The following is a 24,524-nucleotide window of genomic DNA, read 5'->3' on the forward strand; positions in this document are numbered from 1 at the left end:
GGCTGGATTCTAAAAGCTCTGTTTGTTGCATTATTTATACTGTTGAAATGTGTTCCTGTTTATACAAATCTCCTAGTCCATTTGTAAAGCCTCAGCAGAGTTGGGCTGACTGCTTTGAATACCAAACACTCAACTACATTTTGTGCATATCCCCAGCACCACTCTCTTTTGTTCCTATTCCAAAAAGCTTTTTCACGCTCTTCTCTTGAGAACAAGTTTTACTTTCAAAAAGCAGCATTAGGGCATAAAATAGGTTCAGACTCTTTTTACAGCTAATAAAATGCTTAAAGCAAAGTGACTTCTCTGAGTCCTCAGGGATCTGGTTACTGAAGGGAAAGTAGCCCCTTTGTATGCCTACTCTGGAAAGCAATTGTGAACTCATGAGGTAAGACAATCCTCATGACTTGACAATTTTGTATTGGACTTCCCAGTCAGAGTGGAGACATTCTACTCTATGCAGGATACCTCATATTTTTTTTTGTAAAAGAAAAAAAATATCCCCTCCATTATGTACTCTCACAAAAAGAAGTGCTTATTCTACAAGAAAGGCAATTCTCCCTTAAGGGCAACACAGACGGAGCCTCACGGAAGACAGGCTAATTAATTCCATATGAGCACAGCCACAGTTAACCTTGGAAGACACACACACACACACACACACACACACACACACATATATATAAGAGGACTAAGAATTGAGAGATGAGGGTTTTTAAAAACCATTTAGGAGAAAAAAATCATTTTATTCAGTCAGAAAAAATGCAAGAAAATACCTGAAGAGAATTTTCCAGACAACGAAATAAGACATCGCACTATTTGCACACACTACATTTATCTAGGTGGTTTGGAGCCAATGAACTATTCAAATAGAGCCATCAGAGAATCTGCCACTGATAACGTCACTGAGGAGGCTTACCCTTAGTGTGTCTGCTCAGTAAATGATTCCACTCTAGCTCCATCTAAAAACCAATGAACTAAACACACTAACAAATAATCTGGGATTAAGATCAGCTTGGCTGGTGTCAATTTCTTTGCTTATAGTGTTGGCAGTTTCTATAGCAGTTAACATTTAACAGAGCACAAGTTGATAAAGGAAGGGAAGAAAGCTAGACTGTTTGGGGCCAGTTCTCAGTTAGTGCAAACTGGCATAGCTTTATTAAAGTTAGTGTAAATCAGTGTAGCATCATTATCTGAAGATCTGGCCCTTTATGATAAAGGGATTTAAAAAATGTTCTTCAGAGAGAAAAAAGAAAGCATCAAAATCTCTGAATATTGCAGGACAGAGTGACAAATACTTGTGCCTTGAATGCTGTGAACCAGAAGAGGAAAAAATAAATTCTGGTTCTCCCTGCATGTTATAGCAACTAAACCAGTAAAGCAAAAGCAGTACTGTTTGTTTACAGCTTTTGACAGATGGGCCACAGATCCTTTCATTTGGAAAGCCAGAACATTGTGTTGCTTTTGAATATGGAGCTCCAAAGTGCAGTAAATGAAATCGTATTCTAGTCATGTGCAGTAATCTGTTTATTGCCTGCAGTCTGTCTCAGACTCACCCCAAAGATATTAAAAAGTATTGCGTAAGTAGCAGATGATGTTAGACAGAAAATTAGGAACCGACAAAGAGGCAGGAAAGAAAGTGTATGTGGAAAAAAAGAGGATTCAAAGTATATATAAAATCAATAGATATATACAAACACTAGATAGGCCATTTATAATACTGACGAAACCCTGGTTAAAATAGTGTGCACTTGTAAATTATAGTGCATCTGGATAAATAATACCACAACCACCAGGAGGAGTCTACACTGTGTCTAAAGGTGTGCGAATGAATACAATAAACCCCAGAAACCGCATGAGACTTGCCTGGGTTCAATCTTTGTAACAAAGAAGTAATTCTGCCCATTTTCATTTGAGGATTCACAGAGCTGTGTGGGCAGGTGAACAGGGTCAATAATCTCACTTTGGACCAAAAGCACACAAAATCCATTGTTTCCACAGTTTGGCTGAGAATCTGGATTAATTGAGGTTTTGACTGCTTTTTGCCTTAAATCTCCAGATACTGAAAGCAAAAAGTCACAGGGTGGATAGGAGAAAGGAGGTCAGATTAATCTTCTTGGATGATCACTGGAGAAAAGCACCAGTATAAAAGTAGAGCTAGGGAGTACTGAAAATTCAACAAGATTCTGTGATTTCAATGTTAGAATGAATTCCCTTTGCCAGTGTTAGTGCTCCTCATCTTCTGTGACTCTTTCAGACTGACTTATAAGCAGGCATTTTAGGAGAAACCATTTATTGTAAGTTATTGTTAATGAATATAAATTAGAAATACATTTTTAGAAATCAAAGACAAACATTTACCTCACCATCCTGATGTAATTTTTTCAAAGACATTCAATTTAATATTTGTTGCCATTGGTATCTAATCAAAGCATTCAAACATTTGCCTTTAGCCCTACCCAAGCAAGGTTTGTTGCATGTTGAACAAGGTATTACTTGTAGGTCTGTGGTTTGTGTTGTATGTGATCTCGTTCCAATGAAATCAGTGTTGTCAAACGGAAGCATCATAACCTTGTAGCACACATTATGTGCAGACCTCCAGGGGTTAAGGTGTGTAACAGAAAGGACTGTACTGGAGTGTAGCCTTTCAAGAACAAGAATAGGTATGGATGCCAACAGAGGCAGACAGATGGAACTAATCATCCCCGTTCATCACACTGCTCTAATAAAGGCCTTATGCATCAGGCATTCCCTCATCCATCTCTTAACATTTAATAAACATCATGGAATTTATGCAACAGTAATGAACTACATACCCCACTGCAGCAAAGTCCCTATTGTATAATTTCATAGAACCTTATTCTCTTGGTGAGAAAGTTAATAATCCTGAATATGGACTTCAAATAGGGCCCTTGGGAAAGTCAGGGCAGTGCAATGAGTCAGTGAGCTGACTCAAAGAGGTATTCTCTGTGCTCACTGGATATGCTCCAGAAAGGAAAACTATGAAAAGATACCTGGACCTTATACTTAGTTTGCAACAGAACATCACATTATTTCAGATATGCAAACAAGCTATCAGAGTTTTCTGGCTGAAAATAAATGTGCACATTTGGAAATGTACAGAAGGTGAAGAGCTGCACTTCACAGTGGAAGACAACTATTAAACTGCTTCATGTGCTGTAAAAATAAGATGGTGCTAAATGATAAAAATCAGCTGCCGCTGAAAGTTTCCAGTGGAACACATTTCTGAGCCTTTTTCAAGGAATCACAAGCTGTAACTCTTTTCAACAACTAGCCAGTATTGCCTCACATTTTATTGTAGAAACCTTGGTAAAATATCAATTGTTCCAGAGTCAAGAGCTGAACTACACAGTAGGCTATTCGTCTCCTTAACTTCAGGAGTCCCCATCAAGTTACTCTTCAGGAGTAAGGCAACCCAGTTTCAATGGTTAAAGGATGTTGGGTCTAAACTTTTGGTGAACTTTGGGGAGCCAAAACACACCCAGACTGGCCGTCTCTGCATAATCCTTTCTGAACCCTTTATCGAACAAAGCACTAACCTGCAAACTACTCATGACACCCCCTTTATTAAGTAGCCATTAGCCTTTATCTCTATGCATTTACTTGTTAAACTTGCTTTTCCTGTAAAATATTGATTGATTATGCATGACCATTATCTTTTGTTAATCACTTTGTTTACTTCTGTGTATAAATATTGATGCTCACCCCTAATAAAGGGGCCACACTTAATCTAAAGCTTTGAGAGCTAAGGATAGTGTGAGCCCGTTGATCAACGCATTGGTGTCTGGTCTCTGACAGAATTGTGTGCCCCATACCAACTCCGCACGAACTCGGGTGCTGGAGAGGTGAGTGAGGACTTGCTTTATTACCTAACAGGATACCCCCCATTCATATTTAAACAGCACATAATCCTCCAATGCCATCACCTGCTGGGCATAACATTCAGTGTTCCATTTCAGCAAGTTTAGAAAAAGACACAAGAAGTTTGATCTGCTGTGACACTTCCCAGGGTATTCTGGATTGTAAGCACCTTATCCCTGGAGTGCCCAGTCGCTGTTCCACTGGCCACTCACAGCATTTACAGATTCACCATTCCCAAAGAAACAGTACACCTCAGTTTACCAGTTCCACCTCAGGATCATTGTGCTACTTAACTCGCAGCACTTACATTTGTTTATAGTGAAACCAAATACACCGCTACCTCGATACAACGCCACCCGATATAACACAAATTTGGATATAACGCGGTAAAGCAGAGCTCCGGGGGTGCAGGGCTGCGCATTCCGGTGGATCAAAGCAAGTTCGATATAACACGGTTTCACCGATAACGCGGGTAAGATTTTTTGGCTCCCGAGGACAGCGTTATATCGAGGTAGAGGTGTATAGATTTATTTAACAAAGATCAAAGATTCAAGTAGACTGGACTTAACTAACAAGGCACTCTCCTCACATTCAATTACCCAAGTCTTTCTCCCAGTGTTTAACAGTCAGGCTGGCTGTGACCCTTCATTCCTAAAACAAGCACACGGGCAGCTTATTCCCTAGGGTGAAGGATATTATGGTTTGTCTCCTTGCATTCTCCTGATAAACCAGACTAGTTAACTGATCGTAGTCAAACAGGACACTCTCCTGCTGTATGCTCCTTCCTGTAGATTTTAGCATCTCCTGTCACTTTTGTGATCTTGATTAGCGGGTGGCTCCATGTGCAAATAGACTTACTTTGTACTGTGTCTTACAACAGTCAGCCAGGGAAATAGGTGTCTATTCCCCCCTGCCTAACCAGCACCTGTTCATCACTGTCTGGTGACCTGCCTTAACGTACGTATCTTAAGAACGTAGCTTTCAGTAGATATACTTAACTTCTTAAATAATAGTCTTACATACATTTCACAGTCACTATGGTGACCAGCATGTCACTGGCTGTTGGTACAGACCTCACACGCCACCCTTTGGTGCATTATTATGTTGACACCAGATCCAGGGGATCCTCGTAAATCCCTAGGCACTCCTTATGCCCTCTGCCAGTTGCATCCAGGGATCCCAGGCTGTCAGGCAACAGGGAAGTTGGAGCAGGTGCTGGGAACCAAGGACTAAGGTCAGAGTCAGTAGTCAGGAGCTGAAGCCACAGGTCAAGCTGGGCAGGAACCGGAGTGAGCAGGGTAGCAGGCAAGGAAGAGTTTGGGGCAGGACAGAGGCAAGGCTGGGTTCAAGGCAGGAGCAGCAGGAACAAGGTAACACAGGAGCAGTCACAGTGGTGGACATGACCAGTGAGCAGCCAGCAAGCTGCTGTGGCCCTTGGCTTAAGAGCTCTCCTGCTGGCCCCTCCAGCCAATCAGGCAGCCTGCTGCAGGCCAGCTGTACTGATGAGGTTGCCTGGAGATTCACTCTGTGCGGGCTCTGATTCCTGACACTGGGTCACACCTGCATATTGCTATGTGAGATTCTACCTTAACACAGATGTTTGCTACCTCAGGAAATACACAGTCTGTGTCAGACTGCAGAAACCACTGTGGTTATCATCATCACACCACCACCGCTTCACTAAGCACCTTGTGTTTCTTGGAACTAGGATGTGTATTGTAGTGGGACAGGCACTCAGTAATTCTGTACTGTACAAAAGAGGCATCGCCAGGACTCCCCACCCCCAGCTCACTTATGATTTGGTTTTAAACTTTCATTTCATTTTTTTAAAGCACAAAAAACCCCACGAGACACAAAGTGACACTCTACTCTTGGAAGAGTCTGAGCCTTAGTTGTTCCCAATGGATCATCTGATCTTGCACAGTTTATGAGAGATTACAAATCAACCCCTCTGTAGTCGGAGGTGGTAGAATGATGGCTCCCAAACCCACTGGAGAGGGCAAGACCTTGATGCCTACACAAATTTCCCTTTCCCAGAGCATTATTCAGGAAGAGACCAAGCTTAAAAAAATACCATAACTAAAGAACTCTTGTTTTCAAGATTGTCCTTAATTAAGCCAAATGACAAGCTGCCTTAGGGCCAGTCACTTGTACGCTTAACCCAGGTGTAACCCATTACTGGTATTTAGAGAGACAGTAATACCCACACAGAGCTGGCGACCATAGCAAATCGACTCCTGCTGTGCACAGTCCTGTACTCTTCCTCTTAGTGTTCAGGCAATGTTTGGAGCAATCACGTCACACAACTGAGCCTCCCATTGAAACAATGTTTTCTTCAACTGAACAAAGAGTGAAATTGCATGAGTCAGTCCTGTCAACCAACATTTATAAACAGAAAAGCAGAGGTTCCACCCTAGACAGCATGGGGGATGATTTTGTTTTTCTATTCTATAATCACAATCAAACTATTTAAGATGCATTAACCAGTGTTGATTCAAACAACATAAACAAGTCTGGGTTATACACATATTGTTTCAAAAAACTCTTGCCTGGAGGGTGAGATCCAGAAAGTTTAATATTTAAGTGAGCCCCAAAGACATATTCAGAGTGTGATCTCACTAACACAATTTTGCAGTGACACGCATCCCATTCATCCAAAATAGCAACCCTTAATCAGGTGCTTCCCCAGCAGAGGTAAGTGCTGTAAAGATCCTGAACAGAACAGAAGAGAGCCCATGCATCCTCTAGTGCCTCTGTCCATCCGTTGCAGTGGCAGACAAGACAGGCTGCTATTATCGTACGTTGTTCCCATTCACACACCTTACTAGCAATAGCTTCTTACTCCCAGGGCTGGAGGAGTGGGGTGGAGGATAAGCAGACGGGCATGATAGTGGCTCCAGAGTCTGTCACCTGCTTTTCTCATTTCCCTGCAGTGGAGGCAGGAAATTGGCAGCTTTCATACTAGACCACCCACCTATTCCTCAACCACTGGTTCCTCACAGGCCAAATCAGAGACAGGCAATCATTTGATCGGTGCCCTTTCCTCTGCGTAAAGATTCTTAAGCCCACATCTCTCATTCAGCGAGGCTTTGCAAGAAAAGAATATGTCAAATGCTAGACTGCTAGCTCTTTCCAGGCAGTGCTCTTTGGTAATATAGCCAGAAACAATTCGTCGAGACACTTGACAACTTTTATATTTAACATTGCTGTGCAGGCAGAAATGAATTAGTCATTGGCATTCTGCAGCATTGGGAGGCACTTAAAGCAGGTAAACAGCTTTCAGATTTATGCTGAAAGTATTCCTGTTTGAACCAGTTTTGCAGAGAAATATGGTATGAGTGAGCTGTGAAAACTCATAAGATGATGTAAAGTTAATGTGAATTTCATATTCAGTCTTTCACAAAAGAAATCCATACAGTATCCTGTTTATTGCAGAAGCAGAACTAATTTAATAGTCCTTGATATAAAACTGACAGAACCTCTCAACTCTCTGATATTCTTGTACACACACAAAAAAGCCTCTTTATACCTGTCAAGTAGCATTTGCTAAATATAAAGCAATTTGATTTCCTGACTTCATACTAATTAGTGCAGATTTTGCTATCATTTACATGTGAAGATTTATCAGTGCAAATAATGAATTTGCTACCATGTGATATGTGATTCTTCTAGAAGAGCTGGAAGAATGTCTGCCTGAGCAGTCTGATCTAATTCCTGCCTCTGAAACAGATGTTTGGGATAAACCAAAGAAGGGAATTGCACTTCTTTTTCATTTCTGGCTACAATGTGTAATAAATCAGGAAATGGAAGTGAAACCCACTATAAGCCTAGAGACCCAGGAAACCAGAGATGCATTTGAGTAGGTTAAAAATTCATAAAACAAACAGATGTATTGAGGTATTTATTGTCACAGGAACTCAGGAATCAGAAGACAGTTTCAACAAGCCATTTTTAAAAACATGGTGTTAATTATGTGTTTGTAAACCAGCATCTCAAAACATGTGTTACTTAAACTTGTTCTGCTGCAGCACTATGAATCTGCTATTATACTTCAAAGACAAAGCTTCCATTAAGCTTAATTACGTCCTCCTGTGGCTTTGAACAAAGAGCAGCTCCTATTTTATTTCACTGCCTTCCCTTGTGGGTTGCATGGCAAAGACACATAGTAAAGGTATAAAAGACACAGCTACTACTAAACAAATAAGATATACATACCTGCTACGGCGTCTGATGAAGTGGGTATTCACCCACGAAAGTTTATGCTCCAATACGTCTGTTAGTTTATAAAGGTGCCACAGGACTCTGTCGCTTTATACATGCTAAAACTGAATATGTTTTATAATAATTCGGGGGCATCTCTCACTCCCTACAAACACATGAGCCATCCTTTTAATGTTCATGGGACTGTTTCCATGAGTAAGATGAGCAGAACTTGGCCCTTTGGGTCCCAGTTTATAAATAATGTTTTAAATTCCTGTCTGAAAACAAAACTACTGAACACCAGGATAATTTCTATTTTATATTCAAGGATAGTGCGCTAAAGACAGCATCTGGACAATGAGCCTGTTGCCAGTTGTTATATTACTCTATCCGTTACTTATGGAAACATACAGTGCTGCTTTATGTTTAGTTTGTTTCCAGTTAACAGTGAGATTACAGCACCCATGCCTTAGTATCAATGAAGCCTGCAATCCTCGAGCTACTCCTACTGCCTAGAATCTGGAAGAAGGAAGATGAGGAAAGAGCAATGACAGAGCTACTGAAGCAGAACAGTTCTTCCCACTCCTTTTGGATCAAGAGGACTGCAGTCTCCCCTTGAAGCACAAAGCTTAATTCCCACTCATGTTAAAATGCTAATAACCATTGTGGAGACAAGGTGGGTGAGGAAATCTCTTTTATTGGACCAACTTCTGTTGGTGAGCGGGACAAGTTTTTGAGCTACACAGAACTCTTCTTCAGGTCTGGGAAAGGTACTTAGTGTCCCAGCTAAATAAAAGATCCATAGATAGTTTAGCATAAGTAGTTAGCACACGTTCTAAGGGACCATTCAATATGTGAATATTGCTAACTACTTAATTTAGAACATGTGCTAAGTTAATTAAGTTAGTTAGCAATATTCACAAATTGAATGGCCTCTTCGACCGTGTGCTAACAACTTATGCTAAACTATCTGTATATCTTATTTAGCTGGGACATTAAGTTCCTTTCCCAGACTTGAGGCGTGGTCTACGCTACAGAGTCAGGTCAACCTAAGGTAGCTTACATCGACCTAGTTATGGCAGAGTCTACACTACAGTGCTGCTTCTGCCGAAGTAAATGGCCCGCTACACAGACATAGACTCATAGACTCTAGGACTGGAAGGGACCTCGAGAGGTCATCGAGTCCAGTCCCCTGCCCTCATGGCAGGACCAAATACTGTCTAGACCATCCCTAACACACATTTATCTAACCTACTCTTAAATATCTCCAGAGATGGAGATTCCACAACTTCCCTAGGCAATCTATTCCAGTGTTTAACTACCCTGACAGTTAGGAACTTTTTCCTAATGTCCAATCTAAATCTCCCTTGCTGCAGTTTAAGCCCATTGCTTCTTGTTCTATCATTGGAGGCTAAGGTGAACAAGTTTTCTCCCTCCTCCTGATGACACCCTTTTAGCTACCTGAAAACTGCTATCATGTCCCTTCTCAGTCTTCTCTTTTCCAAACTAAACAAACCCAATTCCTTCAGCCTTCCTTCATAGGTCATGTTCTCAAGACCTTTAATCATTCTTGTTGCTCTTCTCTGGACCCTCTCCAATTTCTCTACATCTTTCTTGAAATGCGGTGCCCAGAACTGGACACAATACTCCAGCTGAGGCCTAACCAGCGCAGAGTAAAGCGGAAGAATGACTTCACGTGTCTTGTTTACATAACAACTCCTCCTCCATGAGAGGCATAGGGCTTATGTCAGTGTAGTTCTGATGACACAGTGTCCATGTAGATACTGTATTACTTACATTGGTTGGTGGCTGTCAGCCCTGAGTGGAACTGACAGCTATAGCCCCCGCCCTCTCCTGGCGCTGATCGCCCGAGCTGTCAGCCAGGTACCAGGCTCACAGCTGGGTCCCCCCTTCCCCAGCTCTGACAGCCCCATGGCGGCAGGTCTCCAGCTGTCAGTGTCCCATAATGCCTCACATCCATCAGTGGAAGCGCTCCTGGCGAGAACACTCAGCGCCACTGACAGAAGGAGCATAGCATTTACGTGAACACCGCTTTAATTACTGAGGTGGCTGTACGTTGACTTTACATACGTCAATTTAATTTTGGTGAGTAGACAAGCCCTGAAGAAGAGCTCTGCATAGCTCAAAAATCTGGTCTCTCTCATCAACAGAAGTTGGTCCAATAAAAGATATTACCTCACCAAACTTGTCTCTCTAGTATCCTGGGACCACATAGCTATAATACTGTGTACATATTTACAAGGCTGTTGGAACCACAAAGATTCTTAGAAATTGCTGTTCAGTGTTACAAACTGCAAAACTCATTTTCTTCTGGCATCAGAAAACAAACTGTTTCCTCACAATATATCATTTTTACAGAAATTGGATAACTCCGTGTTCAGATTTGTTTCATTTTTAAGACCTCCCCTGGTTACAGCTAAATTGCTGATGAGTTTTCTATTTTCCTCACTACTGAGATATTTATGGGAAAGTTTAATCCATTTATAAAAATAAACTACTTTAGAGCATCTTTCATGCAATGCTTCACAAGGCAATTTATAAATGAAGCTACAGTGGCCATAAGTGTTAATGGTGCCATTAGCAGGAGATGGCTAGTCATGGTAACTTCCATTTGGATGCATCAATAGTTGTATACTGTAGAATTTATTCACACAGGGCATGACTTTGCTTTTGAGAGTAAACCTTGACAAAGAGAGACAGAGAAGCCAGAAGGGAGGCCCCTCTGTCAGGCTCCTTTTCTTTTCACTTTTGCTGAAAACATTTTCCTGAAGATTTCAAAGACAGCATAGCAGCTGCATTCCATTTCCTCACATCCGTGACCTGCTGGGCATACAGGCTTGAGGGAGTGACTCTTCATCATAGGATTTTTCCTCAGTGTCAGTTAATATCTAGGTACTAAATATACTTTCAAAATTGAAGATTAGTGGTAAAAAGTGAAACACTAAGAGTATGTGACTCTTCGAGCGCTTGCAATTTGCATTCAAAATAGTTACTCTGAAGCCAGCCACTCCCACTGGAAGTAGCGAATGGCTCTTGGTAATAAGGCCCACCACCAGATTTCATGGAGAAAAGCACATTAAATCTGCTGTTAATTCACAAGCATCATCATATATAACATTGGTTCTAGCAGACACTCGAGGCTAAACTTCCAGAGTTCTCTTTTTCACATACACCACAGACACAAGATACACCAAGCAGCAAAATAATAAGCTACACAAGCAAAGCCTTTAAAAGAAAAAAAAAAGCAGCTCACTTTCCCGTAGAGTGTCTCAGGTAAGAGCCTTCTGCAGGGAGTGGCATATCAGCTCACCAGCTCCCACTCTCAGGGCCAAACTTTGGAATGATCTAGAGATTTACTTCAATATTTTTCAATGAAGTAGCCAGGCACTAAATATCTTCTGATGTCAGTAAGATATGACAGGTAAGAGCAGTTTTAAAATTCTTTCTGCATTTGACAGGCCTCAATATCAGTCTCTCTGTACTATATAATCCCATTTTTCCTTCTTTTGTTAGGAACCTAGCAGCAAAAATTCCTTCAAGCCTCGTTTGGCCAAATCATCTAATAAATTAAAGTAGTGTGAATTTAAGATGACCATTTCAAGATCTGAGTGAGTTATAAATGCTAGTAATCAATATTTCTTATGTATTGAAAAGAGATCCAACCACAAAGCTCAAGTTTCACAAGAGAGAGTGTGGGATCTATTACCAAGGCAAGAAACAATTAGCTGACTGTTTCTTGATGGCAAAGATCCAGAAAAAGAGTTTAGATATAGAGAAATATACTGATGTTTCCAGAACAGAGAAAGTTTGAAGAACTACATGGACCAACATCCAAGACCAAAAATCCAGCAGATATCATCAGTAGCACTGTACACTAAATTTAAAATGTTCAATTAGAATCTGGTTCTTTAGATATCGTTGTAATGTAGTGTAAGGGGAGATTTTGACAAACCAGTAAAGTGCCTAAAACCACTATTGTTTATTGCTAAAAGCAGCCATGTCAGCAGGCCGTAAAGTGGCCATGCTGCAGCCTTAGCTTAACCAAGGCAGGAGGGGAGGGGGTTTTGGGTGCCACAGAAAGGGCTGCTTGACCGCATGTCCTTCCTGATAAGAATTATGTTGAAATTCTGATACATGCATTTTAGGGACCTCAAGGCAAGCAAACTGAAAAAAACACACCTGGTTAATCGATGACCAGAAGGAACCTCTTGCTTGACCTTTGAAACTGCTTGCTTAACAAGTTTTCTTTAAGTGACATGTCATTGTATTACTAATGTATAAATAAGAAGAAAAAAAGTTTGAGGCAGGAGACTCTCCCTCTGGATGCATCTTGTGTTCCCACCAGCAGACGGGCTGCCGCTGTGCCACTCGAAAACCACACTCAGCTTCAGTAATTATCAAAGGTTCAGGGTGTTTTACTAACCTGTTGCGGACGTGTATAAGTGCTTGAGACTAAGTAAAGTTTAGCTTTAAGTGAAAGCACTTTTGTGTTGTCCTGTTTGTGCCAGCCATTTATCGGTCGGACGGCTGTGTCACCCCGATTTACTTCTTGACACCACCTTGCACAGAGTAAAAGTTACCAAGAGCTTTGGGTTGAAAAAACCCTGGGTAACAATAGCATTGTTGCGTCATAAATTTTTCAGATGTTCCTTTGCCTACAGTAAAGCATGCAAATGAGCTGTACAAATATTTTATATACATGTTGTCAGGGCAGGACAGGAGGGTGAGGAATGGGCCTTTCTGGAGCACAAACATGCGGGGATGTGCCCTGGACAGGTTAGCTGGATAGCATGCAGCTAATAGCATGCAGCTAACTCAAGTGGATGGTGGGATGGCGAGGAAGTGGGGGGCCTTCGCAGGGCAAGGTCCAACATGAAGCTTCACAGGAACATTCTCTCCAAAGGAATGCAAGAGAGGTAGAGGACTTCTTGAAACACCGTGAGAGACATGGGCAGCCCCATGCACCTAGCAAGCATGCCTAGATCCATCCAGTCTCACTTCTCATAGTTCAGGTGACAACAGCCCAGACCAGATTCTGAAGCACAACACATTCAGTCATGAGGAACCGTACTGACTGTCCACATGGATGATCAGTAAGGCTGGAAAAGTGGAGCTTTAGATCTACAGCACTGACCTCTATCACTTCAGCTAAGGAGCAACTGGCAGCAGAATGAGCTATTATCCCTTATATGGACCAGCTTCGAGAGGGAGACATGACATACTTTGCCAGTGGGTAACTATTTGTGAGACAGCAGTGGTATGTTGGTTACATGGATTCTATTTCTGGCTCTGGGCACAGAATACGGTCTAGTGGTTAGAGCAGTACTTACAAGCAGGATAGCAGAGTCCACAGATTTAGCACAGTCAGAAAGGTAGCGTGGCTAAGTGGATGGGACTTAGTTCTGTCATGTTAAAAATCCGGGTTCTCCACTGCCTGAAGTGACCCTGTGCAACCTCTAAGGGCAGCATCCATACAGCTGCACCAATTCAGCTGCGCCGCTTTAATGATGCTCTACGCTGATGGGAGAGAGCTCTCCTGTTGGCATGGTTAATCCAGCTCCCTAGGAGGCCATAGCTATGTCACCACATCCCTCGGGTGTGGATTTTGAGAACCACTGATCTCGACCAGAGAAGTGACACTAGTATAGCTATATTGAGTAGGCATATGATTTTTAAATAATATAGTTATACTGGTAAGCTCTAGCTTGGATGCAGTTACTCTGGCCTAAAGGTGCCTTTTTCTAGTATAGTTTATTTCATTTCCTGAACCAGAATGAACTAGATCACCAAGCACTTTTATACTAGTATAACTATGACCACAATAAAAGGGCTTTTACATTAACTAAACCAGAGTAGTTGAAACAGCAAAACTTCCTAGTGTAGACAAGCCCTGAGAACAAGCCCTGCAGAGAGGCAAAGTTCTTAGGAGTTTAAAGGTGCAGTACATAGGAAGCAAAGGCACCCATTTTCATAGTAACACACATCACAAAAAGGTAACAGTTATTATTAAAATACTCCCAGTGTGAGTTTTAATGGTCCATTAATACAGGCCTTGAGTGGCTTCACAGCGCTACTAAAGCGTGCATTAATGAGCCAATAAAACACGCCCTGTCATTTCTTGATGCTCTATTATCCCATCATTTTGGTAATGAAATGCTCTTAAATCTGAATATACCATAGAGATGGAAGGAGATAAAACCACTGGTAAGGAAAAGGTTGAGAAATGGCAAGAAACTAACATGAATTTTGGTTTCTGATTTTTCATATTAAGACTTCAACACCAATCACGGGGAATGAATTCTCATCTTAGCCCAACTCAGCAGGATATACCTTTGCTATAAACCTGCCAGGCTTTCCATAGCATAGGTGTAAGGTATCAAAGAGAATTTTGAAGAGGAAGAGATCCAAGACCCCTATTCCTATACTATATCAACATGCAAGGAATGTGTCATTAAAAGAAGAAAGGGGGAGTATAAATATTTCACTCTGCATCCCTTCTTCACAGATCCCTGTGCCTATGAAGTAAACAACTTTTTCTAGTTTCTTCCAACTGCTTTTTGAGGCAAGTCTCCGAGTTTACACCTTGATTTTTGTTGAAGGCTCTAGGGTTCAGCCACCCATTGTTAAGGCAATGAAAATGTGTCTGTCATAAGGAGTTACCCACTCATTTTATTGTTAGTGAGGGCACGGCTATACTTAAAAACGTTACATCGGCACAGCTGCACCAATGCAGGTGTGCTGCTGTAGCACATAAGTGAAGGAGCTCCTATGCAGATGGGAGAGTGTCTGCCATCAAAGTAGTTAATCCACCTCTGCGAGAGGCAGGGTAGCAATGTCAATGGGAGAAGCTCTCCGGCTGAAATAGCGCTGTCTACACTGGGGTTTAGGTTGGTATAACTATGTCTCTCAGGGATCTGGATTTTTCACACTCCTGAGCGACCCAGTTATACTGATATAAATTTGTAACATAGACTGGGCCTAAGATTCTCTTCATGGTTGTCCCCATGTCACACTCAGCAGCACAACACGTGCACTGAGTTAAGTACGCAAAACTTACCCCCCCCCTTTTAATAGGGATTGCTTTTAATGGTAACAAAACAAAATAAAAAGCTCTGCAACTCAGCCAAAACTTTCTCCTCAGCTTTGCTTGTTCTTGGAATCTCTCCCTGTCTCTGCCCCTACTTCCCTCTTTCTCCTCAAAGCGGGGCCCTAGGGATGAATGAAATGACTCAACAGATCAGAGGTGGGCAAACTTTTTGGCCTGATGGCCACTTTGGGCTTTGGAAATTGTATGGCAGGCTGGTTAGGGGAGGGGGTCAATGGCCCAGCCCCCACTCCCTATCTGCTCCCCTGGGACTCCTGCCCCATCCAACCACCCTTTCTCTCTGTCCCCTGATCGACCCGGAACCCCTGCCTTTACTCCCCCATGCTAGCCCATCCAACCGCCCTCCTTCCTGACTGCCCCCCAGGAACCCCTGCCCCCATTCAATCCCCCTATTCCCTGCCCTCTGACAGCTCTGACTCCTATTCACACACCTGCCCCAGCCCACCTCCCCAAACTCCCCTGCCCTCTGTCCAACCCCCTGGCATCTTGCCCCCTTACCACGCTGCCTGGAGCACCGGTGGATGGCAGCGCTACAGCCATACCGCCTGGCTGGAGCCAGCCACACCATCGCCACTGCGCAGCACAGAGCACCAGGTTAGGCCGGGCTCTGCAGCTGCACTGCCCCAGGAGCTCACAGCCCCGCTGCCCAGAGCACTGCGTCAGCGGCAGAGCAAGCTGAGGCTGCAGGGGAGGGGCCAGAGCTAGCCTCCAGGGCCAGGAGCTCAGGGACCAGGCAGGAGGGTCCCGCAGGCCAGATGTGGCCCATGGGCCGTAGTTTGCCCACCTCTGCAATAGATCATTTTCATTTTCAGGGTTCTACAACTACCCTGAATAAGCACGTTTGCCAAATACTTTTGCTAAAGTGATCTCTAGCAAAATAGTTATCAACATTTTAAATATAATTATACCTGGTCTCCACGTAAATTTTGTGATGGTGTAACTATTTTGGTTAGGGCTGTAATTATTTAATCAAAACAGTCCTATCATTACAACTCCTAGGGTGGATAAAGGTTTACTGATGTAAAAGTAGCTTATACCAGCACAGCTTATTTAAGAAAGGTTGCAGAAGCTCATCTGTCCCTCTGACCACTACCCTACACCGCTCATCCACATGGGCACTAATGACTCTAAGCAGATCAGCAATGGCTACAGAGTTCTGGGAGAGAGGGTGAATGGGTCGGGGGTGCAAGTTGTGTTCTTGTCCATCCTCTCGGTTGAGAGTAAGGGCATCCTGGAGATGAATGCATGCCTGCACAGGTGGTGTTGACAGGAGGGCTTTGGCTTTCTTGACCATGGAAAAAGAGGTCTGCCAGGAAGAGATAGGATCCACCTGACAAAGAAAGGGAAAGAACATCCTCACACACCAACTTGCCAACCTAGTGAGAACGGCTTTAAACTACGTTCAAAGTGGGAAGGTCAGAAAAGCCCACAGATAAACTCACCTTTTTTATGCTTAATAGGAGGAGGAGGACGACGAGGGCATGGAAAAATTACAACAGGGTCATAGAAACAACAAGAGTGAAATCAGCAGCGGAATCTGCTCAACAACCTAAATGTCCATAAACAAATGCAAGGAGTATGGGAAATAAGCAGGAAAAAGTGAAAGAGATTCATACATAAGCTAAATTATTATTGAACTGGCATCACAGAGACTTGGTGGGATAAATCTCATGACTGAAATATTGGTATAGAGGGATGTAGTTTATTCAGGAAGGACAAGTGGGGGTGGAGGGGGGAGGGGGTGTTGTATTATACATTAAGAATACACTTCTAACGTGCAGAAAGAGGTAAGAGGCGGATCAGTTGAAAGCCTCTGGGTGAACTCTCTAGATCCCTTCCAGCAATACATTTCTTTGATAACTCTCCTGAACGGTACAAATTCTTCCTATATTTTCCTCACATGATAATTTCTTCTACCCCTTATGCATTCCATTACAAAAAAATATAAATTAAAAGGAGTCTTACTGACCCCATCAAGTGTGAAAAATGGCAGCTATAGCAACAGAAAACTCAGAAGACTGATCCGTTACATTTGTGTAGCACATTTCGTCCCTAAAGATGTAACATGGGAATAGCTTCATCCACCACTCAAGTACAGCAGACTGCCAAACTGCACATGATTTTAGGACAGACAGCTAGGGAGAATTACACACTAAATTAAACTGCAGGGATCACAGAGCTTGCTGAGAATCCTCTGTGCAGAGGGATCTGCTCAAATGGAAGGGAGCCACCAGTCCTGCTATGTTCTCTTCCCTCTGGACACTACACAGTCATCTCCATGGGTTGAAGTGCCACATGGAGGAGGAAGCAGGCAGTAGGTGGGCCAGGATGGGCTGTAAGGCTTTTCCCACAGAACCCTCTCCATTATGGGAAGTCCCCATCCCCTCCCTTTACAAACACAAATCCCAGGGGGATGCCAGGGACCCAGCATCAACATAGATTCACAGGTCTTCTATATGGATGGCTCAACCTCCTGCAGATCCCCAGGAGCTGGAGAGGGCCAAACCTATGGCCTGTTCTGCATGGTGTAGGGGGAAAAACAAACACCACACCTCAGATAATGCAGTAGTTTGGGAGGAAATATCTGTGAGCCTCCCCTTGCAGAGTTTTTCTCATGGGAGAGACAATCATACCCCTAGTTAGAGGGGCAGTATTCTATCATCCAAATGGCAAAGACACCAGGACTTACTCCCTTGAATGAACGTCAGCTTTCTTGCCCCCTTTAAACAAACTTCTACAAAGTTGGGCAGTTCAGTAGAGTGAGTTTGGCTTTGTTTTTTCAGTCCCAGGTACAGATTTAGCATTTACCTGCAGATATTAGCATTATTTATATTGCAACAGGGTCTAGAGGCCTCAAACAGGTCCAGACCCCATTGTGCTAGGCACTGAACACACATGGTAAGAAGACATTTCTGGCTCAAAGAGTTGACAGTCTAGGTTAAGAGGAGATTCAGCCTGGGGGTTTAACCCAATAGACTGAGGGGGCAGCGGTGATAGAAGAACTTGGTTACAGAGCCTAGCTATGGCCCCAATCCAGCAAAGCACTTGAACATGCTAGGCACATCCTTAAGAGCTTGTCTAAACTTACTGCATTGCAGCAGCACCACTGTAAGGGGCTTAGTGAAGACGCTACTTACACCAATGTAGAAGCTTCTCCCACCGGCATAGGTACCCCACTCACAGCTATGTGAACAGGAGAAGCCCACCCATCGACAGTGCTGTTTATATCAGGAGTTCAGTCGGTTTAACTGTGTCGCTCAGGGGTGCGGATTTTCCACACTTCTGAGAAACACGGTTACACTGACATAAATCCATAGCATAGACCAGGGCTAAATGTGCAAAATCTGACTTTTTAAATGAAGTTTTAAACAAAAGCTACGGATATCAGTAATCCCAGCTGGCCACCTGCTTAGCCTGCCTGAATGTACAGTGAGGGGATATGTACACTTACAATCTGCCTTTGCACTATGTAGAAGTGATGGCCTCAGAAAATACAAATCCTTTTATAAATACAGGATTTTACTTGGGACAAGCTTCATTCTCAATTTCACATACGATCTCTGGGGAAGCATCGCCTTTCAGCAATCAAAAGACATTCATGAAATAACCTCTATTCACTGTATTGTAAATGTGCGTCATATATAAGTGGGAAGGATTCTGTATTTAGCTCTTTGCTGCATAGTTGTCCAGGACCAGAGTAGGTCCTAGACACACTGTCTGGGATACAGCTTTTTGACAAATTCTACCATATCAGCCCTATGCACTAAAAATAATAATTATACCATGAAGACAAAAACACACTCCCATGAAAAGAGACAGTTTGGGGAGAGGAATAGCATAATCCATAAAAAATACCCAGTGATTCCCCCACTCCCCGTTCAACCAATCCGCCTACTCTTAGGCATGTAAAAGGCTAATGTTCACATTAAGTTATTCTTAACTTGCTTTAAAATATTACAACTCAACATCCTTCGCAGGTGATGTCAATACAGGATATAAATAGACTTCAGTAAACATACGTACAGTCATTCTTGTAGCACTTTCCGATACAAGGCAGGCTCATATGATGACCATTCTCAAAGTGAGCAGAAATTGGTGCTTGTCTGAAGTCATTTCCTTTATTTGTTTACAGGGTCGACCATTAAAAAGTCAATATTTACCAACAGTTGACACAGCAGAAGCTGTGGTCTCTCAGACCTCACTAGGGACAAAGGGGACTTTTTAAATGGCAACCATTAAACTTATCCAGTGTTCATTGCTGTGGCATGTGGGATCCACAGTAACAATTAAACACAAGATAAACTGGTTATGTCCAAGACAGACCAGGTGAGTGAACTGTGAGTCTGCCATGGATTTTATTTAGAGACCTGCAAAAAACAAACATCCCTTGTGTTGTGCCCTACAACTCAGCAATTATGGACTCTGGCAGATCACTAGGAGGAGCTGTGTCCACTGAGATAGAATGCCCCACTGCTGATCTGAAGTTAAAGTTTCAGAAACCCTCAGCAGAGGCAACCCACCAGATCTTAACTGATATGACAGGACAGACAAAGACATAACAAAATGGTGGCCACTCGCCTCAGATAACTCACACAGAAATATTTACACTTTGACAACCTCAACATTTGTAGCATTCCAGGTATTTCCTATAGTATGGATAGTAAGAAGGGGGGACTCATATCTTTTTAATGTATGTGAAACTAGCCTATTTCTAATAGTCACCATTGTCCTTTGTGCTTATAAAGTAGTGTGGATCAAAGGATCCCAATGCACTCTACAGACATTAACCAAACCTACACACCCCTATGAGACAGATGTTACTCCAGCCTTCCTACAAACTGAGGCAGACAGTTATGTGAGTTATTTGCGCAGTCACAATCTGCAACATAGCTAACATTAGAACACAGGCATCCTGACTCCCAGTCCGCTGCTCTGCCTGTATACAGCTCTCTTTGAAAATCCACCCCCACAGGACAAGTAATCCTCCACCTACCGCCCCAGACGTCAGGGTACTGACTACAATGGAGCCAAAAGAGCTATATAACATGAAAACCAAACAGGCAGAGTACAAATGGGTGCAGGACAGGTGTAGTTTCAGGAAAGGGGTGTAGCTGAGTGCAGCTCACAAGTTTGGTACATATTCTGAGTTTCATCATCATGGTAAAACAATTTGTGAAGTCCCTTTATGATGTCTCCTGCTTTCCTTTTATGCTAGGTCTGAAAAGTCCTACCCATGTGATAAAGCAAGTGTTTATGATTTGGAGGTTGAATGAAAAACCTGTATGTTGAAGTGAATAATGAATTATTTCTCTCTCTAGGCAATGAGATTATTCATGTAGCTTGTCTGTCTGGAAAAGTCATGCCTGCTTTACTGCAATTCTAATCTCCACATATCTCTTTCACTTTTTAGCCTCACACCTGCCTCTTTTAACAAGATTAAGAATTAGACCAGTTGTTTGTTAGAGAGCACTAGCCCTTCTGTGGTAGCCATTGATTTAAATTTAAAGGATCAGACCCCCAGTGGAACTCTAGGGTTCTGGAAAGGCAGGATTATATGATAACAAGGAAGGTCCTGCAGAGATCAGATGTGTGCAGATTGGCTCTGCAGAAGGGGAAAGAATGCTGCCACCCAAGGTAAAAGATCTTAGATTCTTCCCGCAAAGGGGCCTGCCTATTCACGTTTCAGGCCAGAGAGAAAATTTCTGCAGAAGAACTTTCCTAGTAGTAAGAAGTAGTAGTGAAGCTAGTGGTCTAAGATATACACCTCTACCCTGATATAATGCGACCTGATATAACACGAATTCGGATATAACGCGTAAAGCAGTGCTGGGGGGGCAGGGCTGTGCACTCCGGCGGATCAAAGCAAGTTCGATAGAACATGGTTTCACCTATAATGCAGTAAGATTTTTTTGGCTCCCGAGGACAGCGTTATATCGGGGTAGAGGTGTACATCCATATCCTATTCTGGATGGGTGGCAGATATGACTACCGGTGACATTTAAGAGCAAAATATGTTTTTTTTATTTTAGTGAATCCAGGCCCAATTGCGAGAGCTTGTATTTCAGGTCCCATGTCTTAATTTATCATATCACTTGTTTCAACATTGCCTGCTCCTGGGAGTTAGTTACTGGGACACTTCAAGCAGGGATTTCTGCACCTGAAGCAACTTTCAACATATTTACTAATAAAAACTGCAATAAGCTACACGTGCATGAAAGCAAACGAAGACACATGCACATACGGTTTTACAGAGGCACTGGGGCAGGAAAAAGAAGGACAATAAGGAGGTTGTTTTTAACAAAAAAGTTCAGATGAAAATCAAAATCATCATACAAATGTCGTTCTTGGAGAAACAAGGATTGTTATTATTTGAAGAATACTGTAAATTCAGTATTTGCAGTTCAACAAGTTTGCAGATATTTTGGAGAAGGCTGCAGTATCAGGCTGTCCCAAAGCTTGGAACATCAGTCCTTTGTTTGAGGACTAATCAAACTGAAAACAAGGGATCATTTGCAGATAGGTCTGCATGCCATGCTTTATTTACTTGGTTGAACCGTGCCGGGCATGTGTTTAAAATATAGCTATGGAAAAAGGTGGCAGGTCTGCAGGTCAATCAGACCCTTCTTTATCTTTAAACCATGGAATAAAGAATACAAGTGTTTTGATAGTGATTCCCTGCTGGTGAAAATAATGTAATGAAACACAGATTCACTGGTTTTATCAGCTTGCACTTCCACCTCCTTCCATCTGATTCAGTTCTTCTATAGTGCTATAGAGATGCTCCCATCTACAAAATATATTGTTGTGAATACTTTTCTCTTAGTAAGGAAAGCAGCTGGGAAGAAGGTGTCCGACATGAAGATGTTGGTGCAAGATAAGTTTCTGTTCATATTTGTTGGCATAAAGGGGAAAATCCTTAAAATAGTGACCCTAATTAGTGCAATTTGGCTCTAAAACGTAGCAGCATATGGCTCTTATGTAAATTCAGAAGGGGAGTGTGCTTAAGGAGCAACTTGGTGCAGCTTTTGGAAGCCTGCAAGCTTTTCTTTAAAGCAGTAAGTGCTGCACGTTGGGGAAAGAAAACAGCTTCCCCGATTTTGTCTTTTGTATTGTAAGTCTGCTTCCCTAACGCAATAGCTCCTGAAGGATTTCAGCTCAAAGTCAACTAAGACAAGACAGAGCCCTGCACCCCCTTCCTGCTTTCCTATTATTCTGCACACAGTCCCTTTTCCACTAGCCGATAGCCTGCAGTTCTGACAATGCAGGGAACAAGGAAGAGAATGGCAGAACAAGGAAGCAGAACACAGCTGTGCGTTTCAGAATCTCTCCATATTCATTTGCCAAACAAAACCAATACTCAAAGAGACAGCTAAGATTAAGATGCAATAGGAACACATTGAATTCGTGCCTCAGAGCAGCAAGGGGCTCCTTTTAACAATGCATTCAAGCAACAGATAGAGATTTACCTTCAAAATGCAGGCCATGTTCTTTTTCTATCCTTCCTACCACAAAGCAGCAGGATTCTACTTTGTCAGAAACAGTTCCAGTGTGAGGCAAAAGGCTGGTAGAGCTGCAAAACTGCTATAGCCTACATTCCTTTAGATCCAAATAAGGGTACCACAATTCTAAGATCCGTTAGTCCTATTAGTCTTTTCATGCCCTGTTTGTTCCACCCATCAGCTTCTGCCACTGGCTAGAAGCCAGCTCAGCACCTCCCCTTAGTCACATGACTGAATTTGACTCATGACTCTAGCATGTATTTTTTTTAAGCTCTTGGATGCTTTCTATCATATGATATATGCCAAATGGCAATTTTATAGCATGCAGATGTCTGAGGCATTTGAAAAGCAAGCTGCTCATTTACAGGAAATCCGGATTAGTCCCTCTAAACAGATCAACAGCAAATATTTCTCTCAGTCATGTCAGAAGAGTCCAAAGTATGTCTCTGTTATTAGGGCTGTAAAAACCTTTAGGTAGTTATGTAATGTTTGTTTGCATTCTCAACCCTCTTCATATTACTGAAATTTGCCTTTTTCTGAAACGCTGTGACTACTTGTAAAAATGAGCCACTCACCAGGAGTAACCACCATAAATATCCCATGAGAAATCCTTCTATTGTATCATGTGTATCACTTTGTATTATAGACTCATATTACTGAAAGGAATAGGAAATGGTTTTCATTTGGGTAAGTCTGATGACAGCTCTTTGAACCATCTCTGGCATTTGTTTGAGCTTACCTGGACTGCAGAGAAATAAAATGAAAGCTGTTACTGAAGTCATCTTCCTCCATCTGGACACAGGCTATTTTTCTACCCTCTACCACATCAGGTTCAGGCTCCTCTCTCACATGCAAAGCTCTACATAATATTGTCCCCACCTTCACGTTTGCTGTTTCTGCCCCCAATACTCCTCCCACTATTCATATTCTTCCCAGTATTTTTGCCTTACTTCACCCTCTCTCAGTTTTGCACCTTTCATCTGGATTCCTCTACAGGTGGAACAGTCTCCACGTTCTTGTCGCCCAAGCAGCCTCATTCCCATTCTAATTCCTCCTTAAACACACCATTTGAGAAATCCCTCTGACTGGCTTCCTCATCAGTCAGTAAATCCCATGTCTTCCATCACCTGAGCTTTAGTCCAATCTCATCTCACATTTGTCGAACACTAATAAGCCCTTCTGGGAGCTGATTCTGCTGGGGACCAGTAAGTGCAGACACAGGCAGGTAGCCCATTATTTCACCTGGATGAAAGTGAGCTGGGAATGTCTAGCTGGAGAGAAGATCTAGTGTGTGGACTGAGCAATCTGGAAGGATGACTCTTAGGAGCAGCCAAGCCTGGGAGAAGATTCAAGCTCAACTTCGTTGATGTTTTAATAATAAAACCCCAAGCCCCAACAAGGAAGCAAGTTTGGACTCTACACAGTGTGTGGAATGTGTCTGAGAACGGGTTGAGAAAACACCTGCTCATGTGTAACACGGACAGATCCCAGTCATTGGCAGGCAGAATCAAACCTGGGACCTATAGAGCTAAATGCATGAGCCTCTACTGCATGAACTAAACGCCACACAGCCCTTAATTAAGACCGTAGAGCAGACTCATTAATCTCTAAGTGGTCTTGGTGCCACTAAATGGGACAGAGCACCACACTGGTTACGTATGCACAGAGAATAAGCTGTCTAGAGCAGAAACTAATCAACCAAGTGTAGAAAGTGCTGTGTAAATGTATTACTGGTAGGGGCTGACAGTAACAGTTAATTGTTGAAATTCAAGGACCAAGTGTCCAAGAGAAGGGTGGTCAGGGCACTAATCCCACAACGC

General features: G+C 42.6%; 1 protein-coding gene across 1 annotated transcript in view; it reads right to left on the reverse strand.

The window, feature by feature from the left end:
* The window catches only part of ST6GALNAC3 (ST6 N-acetylgalactosaminide alpha-2,6-sialyltransferase 3), a 331,821-nt gene extending 308,948 nt beyond the window's left edge, over positions 1 to 22,873 (reverse strand). Inside the window, exon 1 of the mRNA XM_050961902.1 lies at positions 22,672 to 22,873. Within this exon, the coding sequence (XP_050817859.1) occupies positions 22,672 to 22,689 (18 nt within the window). The 5' untranslated portion in view covers positions 22,690 to 22,873. The remainder of the gene's footprint in view (positions 1 to 22,671) is intronic.
* Positions 22,874 to 24,524: the final 1,651 nt, after the last annotated feature.

This window comes from Gopherus flavomarginatus, chromosome 7 (assembly GCF_025201925.1).
Source record: "Gopherus flavomarginatus isolate rGopFla2 chromosome 7, rGopFla2.mat.asm, whole genome shotgun sequence".
Taxonomy (NCBI): domain Eukaryota; kingdom Metazoa; phylum Chordata; order Testudines; family Testudinidae; genus Gopherus; species Gopherus flavomarginatus.